Here is a 17,477-nt window from a genome sequence, read left to right as displayed (position 1 = left end):
CCCCTCGAGGAAAATCACCGATTGGCCACCGAGCCCCTCGAGCAAAATCACCGATTGGCCACCGAGCTCATCGAGCAAAATCACCGATTGGCCACCGAGCCCCTCGAGCAAAATCACCGATTGGCCACCGAGCCCCTCGAGCAAAATCGCCGATTAGCCACCGAGCAAAATCACCGATTGGCCATAGAGCCCCTCGAGCAAAATCACCGATTGGCCACCGAGCCCCTCGAGCAAAATCACCGATTAGCCACCGAGCCCCTCGAGCAAAATCACCGATTGGCCACCGAGCCCCTCGAGCAAAATCACCGATTGGCCACCAAGCCCCTCGAGCAAAATCATCAGGTAAACGCAGCTCCTCTCTTAGTCTCCTGTGCCTTCGGGGGCCTTCGATAAAGTCACTTGCCCATGGGCAAGATTGCTTTTAGTTGTCAATAGGCCGTCTAGAGTCGAGCTGCTCAGAGCCTTTTCCACTAAACGCAGCATCTTCCACTTTAAAAACAGTCGAACCTCTATTGAGCGATCAACCTCCGGACTGAACTTATAGTGGCCACTTAATAGAGGTCTCTATATTTCGTCTTTAAATAAGCGTTATCAAGCCGTTATACATAACAACTCCTTTTATTACTTTTGATATTAGAATTATATAATATTAGTCCTAAGACGTGGCCTGTTTACAAACTTATGCGGTAGCCAACTAAAATGAGAGATATAATTACAATTGTATAAATGGCATAAGTCCTCTAGATGAGACCAGGGCTCTTGGGACAAAAATGTCTCTCAATAAAAAAAAACTAATATAAATTATCCTAATACTGTAGAAAGAGGAAAAGCTAACAAAACGGTGATGGCTGAAGTTAGTCGAAGTTCATCATATCAGGCATATTCCAAAACTACTGTCAACGTGGGTTAGCACTAGTACCAAAAGAGACCTATACGAACTGTAAATTTGTAAATTTCTTATTAGAAGGTGACAGGTTTTCAAATGTTTGCTGGGAATTTGATGCGACTGGTCCGTACAAGACAACATAAGTCTCAATAGACAACCGAAATAACTTTCAGAGGTTGAATTTAAATTTACTTCTGAAAGAAATATGCGAATGAAAAATATGTTGTTATGCTGGCAAATATTGACGGTGACCGTTTGATAGAGGTAAAATACAATGAAATCAGCCAATTGGGACCCTCCTTTGATGACCGCGTCCGCTTAATAGAAGGAACGTGCGATAGAGGTCACATTTATAGGAAACATGGAGGGGGAAATTCGGGACATTGACAAATGACCATTGAATAGAGGGTGCCCGCTAAATAGAGGGCCTCTTAATGGAAGTTTCGACTGCACTTCATATAATCAAACAATAAAAATCTCCACTCTCAATTAAATGAAAGATACGACCATTCGGTGTTAAAAGATACAAAATAAAACAAAACATGAATTTAGAAAGAAAAACAGTCATCTTTTTCCTCGAAAAAATATTCGATCATTCTTCATGTGCGGCGATTATGCTGGTAAAATTAAAAGAGCAGCAAAATTTTGCACCACAATTAAGTAACTCAAATATAGCTTACTTGCTTTAGCAGCCATTTCCTTTTCCTCTTATCTTTTACTACTCTCCTAATCAGATTGACTGCGTGGGTTGCCTGTGGTATCCAGTCCTACTCTACTCGTCAAGCCGCTTGGCCTCCTGGGATATCCTTGCTATCCGCCATTTTGTAGGAGCCGGTAATAACCTGCGGAAAATGGCAAATTTTCTGAGGATTTCATCGCGATTAGTGGGAAGAAGGATCCACACTTCTGCTCCACGCAAATTCGACCCAGTACCTATTGCTAGACAAGAGTTTGGTTCTGATTTAGAGGCTCTGAAAGCCAAAGAGAAAGGACCGTGGACGGCGTTAAGCAAGGAGGACAGAGTCGCATGTGAGTCGACATGTAATGCTATTTTTAAATAATATAATATTAGATTTTCACCACTAAAAACATTAAACTGAATCAAATAAAATGCGGTGTACATTATTTTTAATCGCTTGTGTTTGCAAAGGAAGAAATTGATGTCTTCGTAAAACGTGAGCGTTATCACGCACTCCTGTAATGAGTCAGCTATCCTCATTTGAAAACCAACTTGTACGTTTTCGTTACAAATACCAACAGTTTACTGTCACCGTGTTCTCAACTTCTCGTTATTCCCCACCAGAAAGGTGATTACATCGTGATTACAAGTCTTTTTTATTTTATTTCTTCATTTCCGCAATCTCGGTAACATGTGACTGTATGGCTTTGGTCCAACACAGGCTCTCTGGCTGAAGGACTCGGTATACAAAAGAGCGCAATAAAAGGCAGATTCTTTGCTTTTTTTCTCCGAATTTTTATTTCAGAAGTTCAAGAACCTGATATCTTAAATATTTAGTGAAAACCCATTCCTATACTTTTTCAAAATGTTTTTTTAAGCTTTTGTTATTCTATAGGCATATTATGGATTCTTTTTTTTCATGTCAAAAAAGTCTCTATGCAGATTTCCAGGCCTAAAAAATACTGGTGCTGTTTGTACATCAAATGGAAAAGAGGAGTACTGTAGTTTCCAAAAACTGCCAGACCGCGGTGATCCTTGATACTAAAATTTCTTAGATACTAATCAGAAACTAAACAGACTAAACAGAAACTAATAGCAAGGGGGGGGGGGGATGGTAATTGTTGATAACAAAAAAAAAATAAAACTTACCTATTTTCTGCATAGAATTAGAGAGTACGGCTGGAAATATGTCAACATATTTTTTACAGCGATTTTCCCGCTTTTTAGTGGATTTAATAAATTTCTATTTCAGTCTACACTGGTTTTAGTGCTCGTAGGCCACTAAATAGAGAGACGTTCGAGGCTCTGGAACCAGGGTAATTTCAGTCATTACTAGCGTGAAATATTAAAAGGCGATCACCCACATACACATAGTATAAACAACTGAATAAAAAATATGGGGGAACAAATTTGGATTTGTTCATATAGATAGCAGTAGGTAGGAATAAATAGCAGCTAGGTAGGAACATTTTCTCCTTTCTTATCTTTTTTGTTTTTTGTTTTGTTTGAACATATTAGAAACAGGTCCAAAAACTGATGCTGATCTCAAAAGAAAAAAAATCCATTTCTTTCGGATGATTTAATTTTATTCTGGTCTTATTCCAGTCAATTCAAGTCCAGTTTATTAACTCTCTGTAAAAGTGCGATGTAGAACAGTTACTGTAGTTGATGTAGCAAGCGTGATGTCCAAGCGTGTGATCCAAGCGTGACTTCAAGTTGGTTGGTCTTCATCGTAGACAACATTCATTATGTAGGCGCCAAAAAGTACAAAAGTAACATTTTGCTGTTTGAAAACCCAGCAATAACTTAGCGCTAAATTGATATAGGAACGTTTTAGAAATGTATATCATAGTTATTTCCTTGTGTATTGCATATAAATTTGCATGCACCTAAACCAGAAACCAGACAAAATATTCTTTTCAGACATTAGTCTAGGATCCACACAAATTTCAGAAGTTTCTGTAAATAATTTAAGAAACCACGATTATAATGCCTTTCCATAGATTCTAGCTGATTTTACTCGGTAAATAGGTATTTTATTATTATTATTTTTTTTATGAAGTACCCTCCCTGACCATTTTTAGTATTTGTTTAGTATCTGATAAGTATCTGAGGGATTAGCATCTAGGATCACCGCGGTAACTGCCAGAACCAGTATTTCTAGCCTCAGGAATGCTGGTTGTTCTGTATAGATTTTACTCCTCTGTACTAAGGTTGATGATGCTATCAAAATGCCCCCCTAAATGTTGTATTCCTAGTAATTCCCTATGCTTTTCTTGCCTTTTATTGACCATTTATGTATTGTTTTTCCAGTGTACCAATCACAGTTTCCAAAGACATTGCAGGAGTCTAAGCTCGGTGAACCCTATGCCAAGAAGGTCGTAGGAGGAGTTGGTGTACTGATTTCTCTATCACTTGCATTTTTTGCCTTCCTGCGCACTTATAGTAAGTACAATCCTAAAACTGTAAGCAGCTTGATTAAAATTTTTATCGGAGCAATTAGATCAGAAACAAATTAATACGATTTTAAAGGTTTGTGTAGACAAAGTAAAGGGAGACTTTTGTTAGATGGACACCACCTAGTAAAAAAATACAATATTTTTTCCATCAATAACAAAATTCTTGGCCTAAATCTTTTTCCCAAAAACCAACTTAAAACACTAAACTTTATATTTTTTTGCAGTCGGGCCAGAGCCACCACCAACTCTGAATGAAGATTGGATCCGTGCCTCGGAGGAGAAGATGCGTAGACAGCGTACAAACCCTATTACCGGCTTCACCTCTAAACAGCAGCACTAGAAAACAAGTCTTAACATTATAGGGTGCAAACTTTCTTGTCATTTTTAAGGACAATTGTGTTTTGTCTTTGTAAGCAGTAACAATGGCTAGCAGGCTAGATAATTTCTAATTTCTTGAATTGCTGATACCAATATTGTTATCACGCTGTTGTGTAAATAAAGATTAAATGGTTAACTCACATTCTATTTATATTAGTGGTGGTTTATATATTCATCATAATATAACATCAGTGAATCTGGTGTACTGATTAGTTGAGAGCGGTCTTTCCAACAGCATTATAACTAGGTATACTCTTTTTTATATAAGAACGTCTAATTTTTATTTGAGGCCGGGCAGTTCTTATTTTTGGGACATGGAAGACAATTAAGTAGTGATCAATAGCAATAATAAGGTTGCTACTATAAGCACATATAAATCCTGCATTTTAGAATGTATCAGGACAAAATAGAAAAAAAAAATCTGCTATCTGAGCCTCAGCATGTTAGCATGTTCTTAAAATTAGGTGAAATCTCAGGCTAGACGTTCTTATAAAAAAGGTTCTTATAGAAAAGTAGTGTATGCCTATCCTCTGTACATATCATTTATTCACATTATCACGACATTTCAATAGTTCAAGCATACGGATTTCAAGATATTGTGTTCTCAACCCCCAAGATTTTACATTTTGGGGAAAGTTTGTTTTGGGTCTTAAAAAGTCTGATTTTTACCAAATTCCCAAATTCATCTTTAGAATTTCTAGCAAAGATTTTTCTATGATCGATTTTATTTTGATTGTTACTGACAAAGTGATGTATTTGTTCAACTTCTTTAAAGGTTTTAAATTTGTTGGGTGTTCAGCTGAAGGAACCATGTAAACACTAATAAACTTCTTTTATAGCACTACAATTCCAAACGTGATTGTAACATGAACCAAAACAACGAAAGGGATTGAGGGTACACCCCAGGCCCCTAATCACCCAACCCACCCGAGCTACTCAATTTGAGCCTGGTCACTACCAGATGCTCCAAGATGGCGAACGATGGAGGTTTCTCTTTCACGTTTTTTTTACCAGTCGCTTTGCCCGCTTTAGGGATTCTAGCAACAATGGCTTCTCCTCTTAGCAATGAGAGCAAGCGCGTTGCAATAAGGCTGCAAGTGCTTCTTGCTGCTTTTGGGGCATTCTTTTTGCTCTCACGTTTTGTGTGGGTTCGACTGACCCAGGTCATTACTAGCCGAGTACCTAAGATCTTTCTCTTTGTCACTCTACTGTTAGGGAATTTTAGCTTCTTTATAGGACGTGTTTTCATAGGGCCTGAACCCTACCTGATAACCAAACTGTCTTACATATGCCTCGGGTTGATGATTTTATTGTTTTGTAACCTAATGTTTTCGAGTTTTCTCTCGATTCTGTTATCATTTCTTGGTGCCCGGGTCAATACCGGGTGCAAAAAGATGTTGGTGTTTATTTCCTTGGGCATCTCCCTAGCCATGTGTTTAGCAGGGTTACTAACGGCATTAGGAGAACCGCATTTGGAATTCGTCACCATACCTCTTAGAGGCTTGCCATTATCTCTTAACGAAACAAGAATAGCCCAAATTTCTGACATTCACCTTGGTCCTACAGTGGGCAAATCTCAATTAGATAAGATCGTTAATAAGGTAGTGGAGGCAGAGGTGGACATTGTGGTCATTACAGGGGATCTTATTGACTCAGGCGAACCAAGCCTAAAACTGGCTGCTTCACCTCTAAGTAGGATCCGTGCCAGATTTGGGCAGTACTTTGTGACAGGTAAAGTTTGAAAAAAAAGAAACACGACACACTTTTTAGGATTTCGTTTGCCTGCCCTCTTTTCCTTTTGGGGGTTTAATTTACTACAGGTAGTACGTTTTGGAAGAATACCCCCCATACCAGTTGAAAATTATTTGGATTTATTATGTTTCTAGTTAGCAGGGGAGTACCCAGGACTAGGTGGGGGGGGGTTACACAGTCATAGGTATCATATGAAAAAAGCATAGTATTTGAAGATTCCTTTAAAAGAAATAACCCACTATTTGGCCACCAAGATTGGTGTAGGTAATTGTTAGGTTGGCTTATTTGAACATCTTTTTGTCTTGTCAGGGAATCACGAGTATCTTGCTGGCAATGTTGACAAGTGGTTTTCTGTGTTACGCACCCTTGGCATCTCACCTCTTCATAACAGCCGTGTGGAAATCCACCCTCCAGATCACCCCACTGACAAGCTGTACTTGGCTGGTGTGGATGACATACAAGCTAACATGTTAGGGTGTGTGGCCATGTTATATATCAAATAATGCCTAAGAGTCTATGAAAACCCCTCATTGACTACACAACTAATAGTCAGCAGTGTGGCTGTCAGGCTTTCCATACTAGAAGTTAGAGTGGAGTCATACCATGTTGTAGCAAAACACCTTTTGTAATAAAATATTTATAGAATTTTCAAGAACTTTCTTGTTTGACATTATTGGCCAATCAGAAACGAGTGGAAGCTACAAACAAATCCAATAATAACTAACATAGAACGATGCCACCAGCAAGATTAAAATAATGGGTCAGTTTATAGCTGGATGGAGTATATTGTGATAGCGATGTTTGATACTACAATTTGTTTATATATATATATATATATATATATATATATATATATATATATATATATATATATATATATATATATATATATATATATATAATATAAAATGATGGTTGAAGGCTTTCATAGAAAGTGCTCAATACTCGAAAGTAGAGCGGTGTATAGTGTTGGTTTGAGAAAAATACAAACTACATAGGTTTCCCTACAGGTCTGTTTCGTGGTTGCCCACTCATCCCCTGATGAGTGGGCAACCACGAAACAGACCTGTAGGGAGTTTGTATTTTTCTCAAACCAACACTATATATATAATATATATTTATATATATATATATAATTTATTTTATTTTAAATACTAAGGTATAAAGACCATGGTATGCGACTATCTGCAGCCCTGGATGGAAGGGATCCTCACCATACTACCACCATCCTCCTTGCACACCAGCCACAAGCGGCACTACAAGCCATCCAGCAGTACCCAGATATTGACTTAGTGTTATCTGGACACACCCATGGAGGGCAGTTCTTTCCTCTTCACATCCCCATCTATCTGTGGAATCCTTTCTTCTCTGGCTTGTATCGATATACGGACACATGGATTTATGTTAATCCTGGAACAATGTATTGGGGCATTCCCTTTAGAATTGGATCAACACCTGAAATTACCGTTTTCACAATCATTGCCCTCTAGTTGATTTTTTGCACAAATTTTATTTATTGATCTCTGTACAATATAAAACAGGTTTTATCGAATATTTATTGAAATATTTGCATTCAAATAAACTTAAGCAACCAGCTGCCATAATTTTCAAGATATATTTAAATAATGTAATTGCCAACTCCACTAATAAGTTGATTTGACTGACTCAAATTTGTTACCCTTTTAACCTATGGTCCTCCAAGCCTTGTTATAGTATAAAGTTTTTCAGCTGCCGTGTATTCAATTTAATGTTTTTCTGAGCTTTCCCTTTCTTTTTGCAACACCCCTCCTTTTGATGAACAGTCCAGCTTTAAGCCTAGTACTATAGTGAAGGACAGGGACTTATTGTATGGGCCATAGTGCACCCCTAAAAGTTATATTTTGACTATCATAAACTCTTTGTGGTTAAACCACATATTAAATGAACCTACAAGCACCATATTATGGGACATTCTACGGGGAGGATGCCCCCAGTTCCCCTAGTCTATTTTCATGACAAATGTTCTGCCACTGCTCAGTGGATTGAAGCAAGACAACCATATATCTTACTTATTTACAATGGACAGTTGTCAGTCCCTGCAGCATATCAAGGGAGTTTGTTCTGTTTGATAATTGTTAAATTCCATGACTTGACTTTTACCATCTTCAAGCAAAGATTCCTGAATTATAGATTATTACAGCTATTTCCAATCCCAAGGAATACAAAGAGTGCCGTCACTGTTGGCATGGTAGTACTTAGATATGACCAGTCTTAGCCCACTAAGTGACTTGGCTGGTAGCTTTGCAAGTCTGTTACAGCAAGTGATCATCTCGTGTGCGCTGACACACTCGTCACGTGTCAGCAAGTGAAGCGACAAGGTGTTCATACAGTGTGAGATCAGCTGTTCCTCTTGTGATGCAATTCTAAAAATAAGGTGATGATTGTATTTGTCATCCTGGTCTATTTCTTTTACTGAGTTTTGAGTGCTTGACTGAAATTTGTAAATTTTATAAAAATTGTCACATACTTTTACTAGTTTCACATGCATACATCATACATCAGGACTTTGAAAAGAAATGACCACACCTACATGATAACATGCTCATATCACAAAATACCTGTTGCTGTTCCGCATCTACAAAATGAGATGCTCGCATCACTTTACACCTGTGGCTGTCCTGTCATCTACATGATGACAGTCTAATATCATAATACCTGTTGCTGTTCAACATCTACAGAACGAGATGCTCGCATCATCTACATGATGACAGTCTAATATCATAATACCTGTTGCTGTTCAACATCTACAGAATGAGATCCTCGCATCACTCTATACCTGTGGCTGTATTTCCAGTCACCTACATGATGACATGCTAGTATCTTAATACCTGTGGCTATCCTGTCGCCGCTGATGAGCCAGCAGTGCACTTTTTTCAAGGAATTTTAGCAAGATATCTCCTGGTGTTGATGCAGGAATACGGATTTCACCACAAGATGAGAGTGTCAATGAGCCAGAAGGACTGGAAAAAGAGAAGTAAATATATTCATCCTAAAACGGCTTTTTTTAAATAATAATTTTTATTTAGCCCTGCAACCCCCTGGATGGGTCTGCACTTTTTCACTACAGAAAAATATGTCTTATATCAACGCTGCATCCAATAGATGAACCCTGCTGCCATTTTAATAAAAAGAAAAGGTAATCAGCTGTTGCTTTTTCCAAATTCTAAGAAGCTTTTTGATGCACATACAAAATCTAGAATAATGAGAAGTTGTGATTGAGAAGTTGTGACATTAACTAGAACACTTTTATTTCAACTCGGGCACTTCAACAGACAAACTTATTTTCTACAGGAAGATCCAGGTAATCTCTTACCTCAGTACACTAGCATGCAAGTCCTTGTAGGTGCCGGGATTGACAGCATGTCCCGTCCTGCCGTAGTTTAGTCTCCTCAGCCCCATAACCAGTCTGTGTAGGTTGTGGAGGTATTCGGTGACAGCCACAGAGGGAGAGGAAGGAGAGTGGTGGATCCTCAGACCACCCAGAGCTGTGGACAAACGTGCCTCCCATAATGGTACCTGATGCACTAAGACATCATAATCCTCAAGAGAGCCGAAGAGCTGGGGACAACAGGAAGTAAATTATTATGTATTATGTAGTGGAAGCAGTGGCTTGTAGACTTGGCTCACAGAGCCCTTAGGGTGCGGCAGATGGTTTGACCTTTGAAAATTTGACCTTTTCCCCGGAGAAAACAATTGGCGTTTTGCGTCGTTTTAATTAGGAACTTGAGAATTCGGATTTTAGCACCAATTCTCGTCTTGTACAGCAGAGAGTTGGATCTAAGCACGCACCAAAGGTTTATCATAAGTAGAACTTAGAGATTATTCAGGAGTAGCTAGAATCGTGCGAAAACGGTATTTTCTCTTCGTAACCTCATCTCCAGGAATTACGAGAGGTAAACGACGAATCGAGCGATGCAAAGGAAGAGAATATAATAGTACCACATGCTTTTATACAAATAACAAAAAATATCGGACTGCTAGGGAAAATTTCGCATTTGAGACATCAAAGTAAATGGACATCCGCATTTAACCAAAAACAGCGGCCGTGGTAGGGCAGGATGAGTAAAATAGATAAATCCAGTAACTTAGTAATTTAGCTTTTTAAAAAGAAAAAACGAACAAATACACATACCGAAAGCCAGAACTGCGGCACATCTTGAATGCCCAACATGACACGCCCTGTGGGGTCTACCCCCGTCCAGCTTGTGAAGTGCAGGCGACGCCCAGTAAGAATCTCGTGTCTCTTCTCACGGCACAGCTGAGTAAAGTTCCTGAGTGAGCCGAGGCACGCGGAACAACTCCAACCACAGTCCATTTTCATCTCCGCAAGTCCGAACTCCTCGCACACGTCACGTGATAGGCGTGAGACCTCTTCGCAATCACGAAGGCTATTGCGCAGCTTGTCACGTGACTCTTCGCTACAACAGCAAGATTTGTTTTATTTCATTTAGAAGCGTTCATTACGTCAAACCCGTCAAGAATACAATAAATGTCACTAATAAAAACAACAATACACCAAAAACTGGAATTCGACTCTGCAACAAATACATTCATGAAACTATTAATGATAACACCCGTCCGACCTATAGCTAAGCAAAAGTAAGTAAGCCCCTATGCCACGGAGTGTAGTAAACACACTGAAACTGATACCTGTGGGTATCGAGGAAACTATGAAGAGTGATTTCCGGCTTTTTGTGGAACTTGTGGGCATTCCACTTATCTCCATATTTACTATACACTTGCAGCCAGTCGAGAGAACCTGGGGTTGAGACGGGATCAACGGCCACAAAGTCTTTGATCATCCCACATGATTTGAGAATCTGACTGACAGTGTAGCCAAGGTCACGCGAGTAGAGGGATATGCGCACTGTTTTGAACTTCTCTGCAATATGAGTGGTAATATGAAATTAATGACATTGACTTGTTCTAGTACCCCGCAGTTAGACTAACTGCGTATGATTAACCTTTTTTATTGAACTGGCAGCGTTTCACAGGGAAATTTTCACCACACCTAGTGTCACACTGATACAGAAACTTTAGGGTACCCCGAACGTACGAAGATCGTAAAACTGCGTTCTCCGCATTGTCACCAGTTTTTTTGTCCGACGGAAACGTCAACCGACAAGAGTCAAAAGAATATATTAGATTTCGCGATATTAAACAGGCCATCTGCGCTAAATTATCAGTCACAACCTCGAAGAAACTTCCAATAGACACAGTCATTTTACAATTTTGAAATATTTTTCGCGTTTTCCGTAAAAAATCATCGGAAATTTTTAGGTAAGCAACCGGAAGTAAACTGGTGACAATGCGGCTTTAATAATGTATAGCAGGCGCAACTCAGCCGAAGACTTTAGGGAGATAGTACTTCCAACAGACCCTCTCTTTTTCTGTTTTGCCACACACAGATATTCGGGTAAGTACAGGGTATTTACCTTGTTCTTCTTACTTTACGTCGTCATTTATTAAGATAGAAGGCTAGGTGGGCGGGAATGACGGGGTATTTACATTGTTGTAAACTTGTTTCACGTCATATTTAAGGTAGAAGGTTAGGTGGGTGGGACTGAGGGGCTATTGCCTTGTTCTTTTTACTTCGTCATCTTTAAGGTAGTAGGATAGGTGGATGGAAATGACGGGGTATTTACCTTGTTCTACTTGCTCGTCATCTTTGATGTAGAAGGTTAGGTGGGTGGGACTAACGGGGTACTTATTCTCGAGGTTATCTATATACGAGTTCAGCCGCTTCAAGGAGTCTTCGTTTGTCGCCTGAAAGGTAAAAAATATTCTTTCGCAGTCAGGATTGTTTCATCTTGGACAAATAATCTTTTCAAATATACAGAGTATGTGAATAATTAATAATAAACAATCGATTAGGGCGAGTCGGTGGTTTTGACGACCACTGCTAGTTTCGGCATTTCATGGGGGAAAAGCATTCCATAAGCTAGGGCTATGGTACCTTGAGTGACAGACTTAGTAAAAACTAGTAAAAACTTATTTCTTACCCGCTGTGTTGGGTGCTGGCCAAACAGATCCGGATGGACGGCAAAGTAGAAGGGCTTCAATGCCGCCTTGGTTTGCTGATTTGAGAGGAGCCTGGCGGTAAGGGTGGTACCAAGTGATCTTGCCTTTACCCTGTAATAAACAGGACGTATATAGGTACCATTCCTCACTGATCTTGCCTTTACCCTGTAATAAACAGGACGTATATAGGTACCATTCCTCACTGATCTTGCCTTTACCCTGTAATAAACAGGACGTATATAGGTACCATTCCTCACTGATCTTGCCTTTACCCTGTAATAAACAGGACGTATATAGGTACCATTCCTCACTGATCTTGCCTTTACACTGTAATACACAGGACGTATATAGGTACCATTCCTCCCTGATCTTGCCTTTACCCTGTAATAAACAGGACGTATATAGGTACCATTCCTCACTGATCTTGCCTTTACCCTGTAATAAACAGGACGTATATAGGTACCATTCCTCACTGATCTTGCCTTTACCCTGTAATAAACAGGACGTATATAGGTACCATTCCTCACTGATCTTGCCTTTACCCTGTAATAAACAGGACGTATATAGGTACCATTCCTCACTGATCTTGCCTTTACACTGTAATACACAGGACGTATATAGGTACCATTCCTCCCTGATCTTGCCTTTACCCTGTAATAAACAGGACGTATATAGGTACCATTCCTCACTGATCTTGCCTTTGCCCTGTAATAAACAGGACGTATATAGGTACCATTCCTCACTGATCTTGCCTTTACCCTGTAATAAACAGGACGTATATAGGTACCATTCCTCACTGATCTTGCCTTTACCCTGTAATAAACAGGACGTATATAGGTACCATTCCTCCCTGATCTTTTAAAACTACGAACACCAAAACAGCATCCTTGCAAAATTCCTAGAACACCACAAAAAAACTTACAACACTGAAAAACAATTTCAGATGATGAACAGGTAGCATGACTTACTACCTCTCAACAACAGATCACACAGCACTCAATGCCACCTCAGGAAAACCCCAAAGACACCCATAAACCAGCAAACAACGCCTCAACAACACTAACTAGCCCCAACAGCACCTATCAACATCTAACGAAACTTAAAGAGAATACTTAAAGAGAATAAGACTAAAAAGTTATGCGTTAGCGAACACAGATACTTGTGCTTTCATCACAAACTTTCTACGCGTCCTTAACAGACAGTTGAACCCGGTTTTCATGAGTCGTGGTTTGGAGGAAAACGGCTGAAAAATACCAGACAGCAAGTTTTCCCCCAAAAAATTAATATAACAGGATTTACTCCTTGTCGCGAGAAAAACGCTTCACGCGACGCAAAAACTGTTTTGTTTAGGCTTAGCTTTTTCTTTATACACAAGCTGCATAGTTAAAAAGTTTCATACTGAGAGAGATTTGAAGATGTTGCGCAGAAGAAGTGATGGCATAAATAGAACGTAAATTATTACCAGTCTTGTGATCTTGTAAACAAATATAAAAATGTAAAATCTATCTATACCTTAGAAATGGAAGTCCCGGGAACATTATAGCACTGGAGGGTCGAAGGCTGTTTCAAGTCACTCCCCGCCAAAACGTCATTAATAATCAACGAAGGGTTTCTGTTTATGTTTGACGAGCAAATGGGCAGTAATGTTTGCCCAAAATATCGAAGAAACGATACGATACACGCTATATCAAAATAGATTTTTAAAAAGATGAAAAGAACCCTGTCCCACAAAGGATGAAAACAACAAGAAATTTAAGGACCTTTTTTGTACAAGGACAAGCTACCTGTTGATATGTTTGATTAATGCATATGTGCATATGTAATGATAGCGTTAGTAACAACTGATGCCCTTCACACGCCAATAACATGCTTTCTCTGAGGATAATGACAAATTATAAATTGGGCGTCCGGTACAAGAAGATAATAATGTGCAAGGCGCGCACAACAGAATGAAGCAAGGGACGGTAAAGAAAACCATGTAATTTTTTAGCACCGATACTCTATGTTAGGCGTCAAAGACGACGTGGCCATCGGGAAACTTTTACGACACTTCTATGGCATGATAAAAGTCTAAAGGCAATGAGTTTTGTATCTAGCTAAAAGCCGTGGTTATTAGGTCTTAACTCTTCCATAGCATTAATTTTAACTGGGAATTTCCCTCCCAATCTGGTTTTTGTTATCGCATGAAGTCAGTATTGTAAATAAAATGATTGTGAGATTATATAATAATTGGCTTGCATTGTTACCCCCTTTTGAAAGTTGTTACTCTCCCTAGGATGCAAGCCCCCCTCAAAAGCTTATTTCTATCCACCCCCTTCTTAATGTCTCTGCATTGTGACCCCTCCCCTCCTACACACATACACCAGTATTTCAAGGTCTGTTACAGCCCTGCATTATTGCCACAATTAACATCAACTGAATGAACGTACACCCTGCGTATCGCCCTTGGCCGCAAAAACGTACACTTTTTCTCATTGAAGGATCGTAAAATACCATCCTTTTCCATATGAACGCTATTACTACATACCCCCCCCCCCCTCCCCCAAGAAGATCCTTGGTACATGCCTAAAATTGTATGCCATTGTTGTATGTGTCATGTATAAATAGAAAACTATGACCCATACGCAGGAACAAAGAACTCTTTTCTTCTCTGATATTTTATGGCTTTATATATAGCAGCTCTCCCATTAACACATTGACCCCTCAACCAGCCCGACCGGCTTTGAGAAGTACCCATGACCAAAACAAAATCATAAATGCAAAATAAACACAAGGAGATGAAGATATTTGGGCGCATCAGTCTAAGGGATAAATGGTCTTTGAGATATGCATCCATCCAAGGTGATATCAACTACTCTTTAGCCAAATAATGGCTCAGGTTGTTTGACAAATTTCAAATCGAAAATGGAAAAACAGCAGAACCAACCCTCTCAACAAAACACACAAAATTCAAGGGAAAAAGATCAAACAAACATAACTCAAGACACAAATAGATACCTTTATTCTGATCCTCCATGTCCATTTCCATGCCCTCAAAACAAAATTCCTCCTTGAGGGCTTGTGAAACCACTTGTTGACATAACAGATTGCAAAGCATTCTGGGAGATCCATAGAAAAATGAGGGCCAGTCAACACTCCTCTCCCCAAAGTCAGACGGTTTTTTATCAAATTGGTTTCAGAAAAGACAGCATTTAGGAGAGCTGTGGTGATTCACTAGAAAATTATATTTTCATCGAGGCAGAGCCAAACAAGAAAAAATCCCCATGAATCCACCTTGCATATATCCATAAGCACAAAACTCAATTATGCCCCAATAGACTTTTGGATGTCCTAAGGCACTCTCTCAAAATGCTCAAAGCTGTATTTTTGATGAAAAATACAAGCAACCATCGACTTTTGCTTGATTAGCAGAGTGAGGAGGAATTAGAGACGGGACTGCAAAGCACTGTTGGAAATCTTGGATACCACTGACTAGGTGCAGCAGTACTTTGACAGGCTATAAAAACTCAAAATAGGGGGGAGGTATCTGCTTTATTGGTCTGTTTTTTTTTCTTTTGTAAATTCAGCTGAAAATTGCCAGGATAAAGACTGGGTAGAATGGCGACCCGAAACTATAGAGTTAGCAAACACTGTCAACCCAACCTTAACCCGAGTACAGAGACTGAAAAAGGCCCATCTGTCCAGACACCACCACCACTGATATAGTCATCTCAGCCATGGGTACACAGTCCCCAACATAGAGAGCTAGGTTTACACCTCTGAAAAAATCCCATGTTAACACATCACAGCTTCGAACCCAGATCCTCTTGAGCAAAGCCTGTACCACTACTCTCAGAAGAGTATTTGTCACAGAGAATACAGACAACAATGCAGAAACCAAGAAATAAAATGCTCATAAGACACCTCTGGTTAAGTGAGGGGACACATACATCATCTAGACTTTTGGCATACATTCCCTAAAATAAACTGACTTGGAAAGTCTAAGGCATATATATATAATTTTTTTTCCAGCCTCATTGTGTTAAGAGCATTATAACTGCATAGGACTTATAAGTCTGGAGAAAACACAGAAATATTTAATATATAAAATTTCAGTACTGAACACTTAATACCACATGCCCTCTTCAGGGGCACTGCGGGCATGTGCCCCCCTTAATATTTAAAAAAAATATATGGAAATTAACTGTAGGGGCATGGCTGTCGCCCCCCAATATTTCCTTTTCAAGCCAGATAAAAAAATTGGGGGGGGGAGGTCTACTGGACCCACACCTAGATCCGCCCCTGATTGCACTAAAAAATAAATGTATCGTAACCCCCAGTGCTTCATGGTCAAATGGCTGAACCCTGGTATCTGAAAGCCATAGGAATCTTCATAGATACATGAACAAAAATTCTACAGCTTTTGAAGCCTTGATTTGTTTTCAATTACTTATTTGCTTATCTATTTGATACCCATGAAGCACTGTTGGTTAGGATACATGGATTCTCTGCGTGCAACCTTATTTGAAATAGGTTAAAATGTGATTTCTTGACAAGCATGTTGCTAAAAAGAACTGTAGGATACGTGCCAGACAGCATGACTAGAGTTGACCCCATTGGAAAAATCTCACAAACAAAATTCCAAATTTATAATTATAAAAATGATGATAACGAATATTATAATAATTATGATTCCATTATTATTCATTTCGTGACGAACACTGTTAAATAACCCAATAACAACTGTTAAATATGCATGAAGTTTCTTGTTGTTATATCATCCGTGCCCTTCATGTCGACTAAAAAATAAAAGTTCCCATTAAAAATTTACTCCAACTATGTTTTAAAAAACTGAAGCCTTAAAAGAGAATTACTGTTAAAATCACCCTCGATAAAAAAACCAACAAGTTTCTGAAGAAAGATTAATGAACGTTCTATGTGATAAAGCTTCGTGTAGTAGTAAAATTATTTTCGTAAAAGGTCGTGCTCAAATTCATGTTGCGTCATGCGACCAGCGAGTCTGATAATTACTTACCGTGAGTACAAGCGGCAGAACATGCCCCCAACAGTATCTCTAAGCCTCGGATATCGTTCACTAAGCTGTACGGAACAGTATCTAAGATGTTGCTGCAAAATCTCATTCCCCTTTTGAAGACAACTTTATCGACTCGCACACACCAAACTATCAACAAAACCCATCATGTGCTTTGCCAGATGGAAACGAGGAACTGTATAAGAATTTTCATTTGCATTTTGTATATAATAGATTTTAAAGCCTAGCGAT

At 39.2% G+C, this 17,477-nt stretch overlaps 3 protein-coding genes across 4 annotated transcripts; 2 read left to right on the top strand and 1 right to left on the bottom strand.

The window, feature by feature from the left end:
* Window positions 1–1,677: 1,677 nt before the first annotated feature.
* Window positions 1,678–4,549, top strand: LOC5518081. Its single transcript, XM_001637952.3, has 3 exons — window positions 1,678–1,915; window positions 3,879–4,010; window positions 4,249–4,549. Exons 1-3 carry the CDS (start codon window positions 1,738–1,740, stop codon window positions 4,362–4,364), a joined length of 426 nt encoding a protein of 141 aa, XP_001638002.1. The 5' UTR covers window positions 1,678–1,737; the 3' UTR covers window positions 4,365–4,549.
* A 784-nt stretch (window positions 4,550–5,333) lies between these two features.
* On the top strand, window positions 5,334–7,753 carry LOC116601592 (transmembrane protein with metallophosphoesterase domain). Its single transcript, XM_032362522.2, has 3 exons — window positions 5,334–6,133; window positions 6,464–6,629; window positions 7,314–7,753. Exons 1-3 carry the CDS (start codon window positions 5,374–5,376, stop codon window positions 7,642–7,644), a joined length of 1,257 nt encoding a protein of 418 aa, XP_032218413.2. The 5' UTR covers window positions 5,334–5,373; the 3' UTR covers window positions 7,645–7,753.
* LOC5518024 (T-cell activation inhibitor, mitochondrial) lies at window positions 7,645–17,404 on the bottom strand. 2 transcript variants are annotated; one of them, XM_032362520.2, is made up of 8 exons: window positions 17,229–17,404; window positions 12,196–12,325; window positions 11,839–11,959; window positions 10,844–11,075; window positions 10,326–10,611; window positions 9,507–9,751; window positions 9,022–9,153; window positions 7,645–8,556 (listed from the first exon to the last, which is right to left on the bottom strand). In XM_032362520.2, exons 1-8 carry the CDS (start codon window positions 17,249–17,251, stop codon window positions 8,334–8,336), a joined length of 1,392 nt encoding a protein of 463 aa, XP_032218411.2. In that variant the 5' UTR covers window positions 17,252–17,404; the 3' UTR covers window positions 7,645–8,333. The 2 variants fall into 2 exon arrangements, with proteins under 2 accessions (XP_032218411.2, XP_032218410.2); XM_032362519.2 differs by lacking the exon at window positions 17,229–17,404 and adding an exon at window positions 13,727–13,932.
* Window positions 17,405–17,477: the final 73 nt, after the last annotated feature.

Source organism: Nematostella vectensis, chromosome 13 (genome assembly GCF_932526225.1).
Source record: "Nematostella vectensis chromosome 13, jaNemVect1.1, whole genome shotgun sequence".
Taxonomy (NCBI): domain Eukaryota; kingdom Metazoa; phylum Cnidaria; class Anthozoa; order Actiniaria; family Edwardsiidae; genus Nematostella; species Nematostella vectensis.
The sequence above is the reverse complement of the archived record's forward strand: the minus strand, read 5'-3'. Positions and strand labels throughout refer to the sequence as shown.

Coding starts and splice junctions, on each gene's coding strand:
- LOC5518024 (XM_032362519.2), bottom strand. CDS start 13,752: ATGTTCCCGGGACTTCCATTTCTAAG. Junction 10,612..10,843: donor AGTTTCCTCGATACCCACAG/GTATCAGTTTCA, acceptor TTGCTGTTGTAG/CGAAGAGTCACGTGACAAGC. Junction 9,154..9,506: donor TTGCATGCTAGTGTACTGAG/GTAAGAGATTAC, acceptor CTCTTTTTCCAG/TCCTTCTGGCTCATTGACAC.
- LOC5518081 (XM_001637952.3), top strand. CDS start 1,738: ATGGCAAATTTTCTGAGGATTTCATCGCGATTAGTGGGAAGAAGGATC. Junction 1,916..3,878: donor CAAGGAGGACAGAGTCGCAT/GTGAGTCGACAT, acceptor TTGTTTTTCCAG/TGTACCAATCACAGTTTCCA. Junction 4,011..4,248: donor TGCCTTCCTGCGCACTTATA/GTAAGTACAATC, acceptor ATTTTTTTGCAG/TCGGGCCAGAGCCACCACCA.
- LOC116601592 (XM_032362522.2), top strand. CDS start 5,374: ATGGCGAACGATGGAGGTTTCTCTTTCACGTTTTTTTTACCAGTCGCT. Junction 6,134..6,463: donor TGGGCAGTACTTTGTGACAG/GTAAAGTTTGAA, acceptor TTGTCTTGTCAG/GGAATCACGAGTATCTTGCT. Junction 6,630..7,313: donor ATACAAGCTAACATGTTAGG/GTGTGTGGCCAT, acceptor TTAAATACTAAG/GTATAAAGACCATGGTATGC.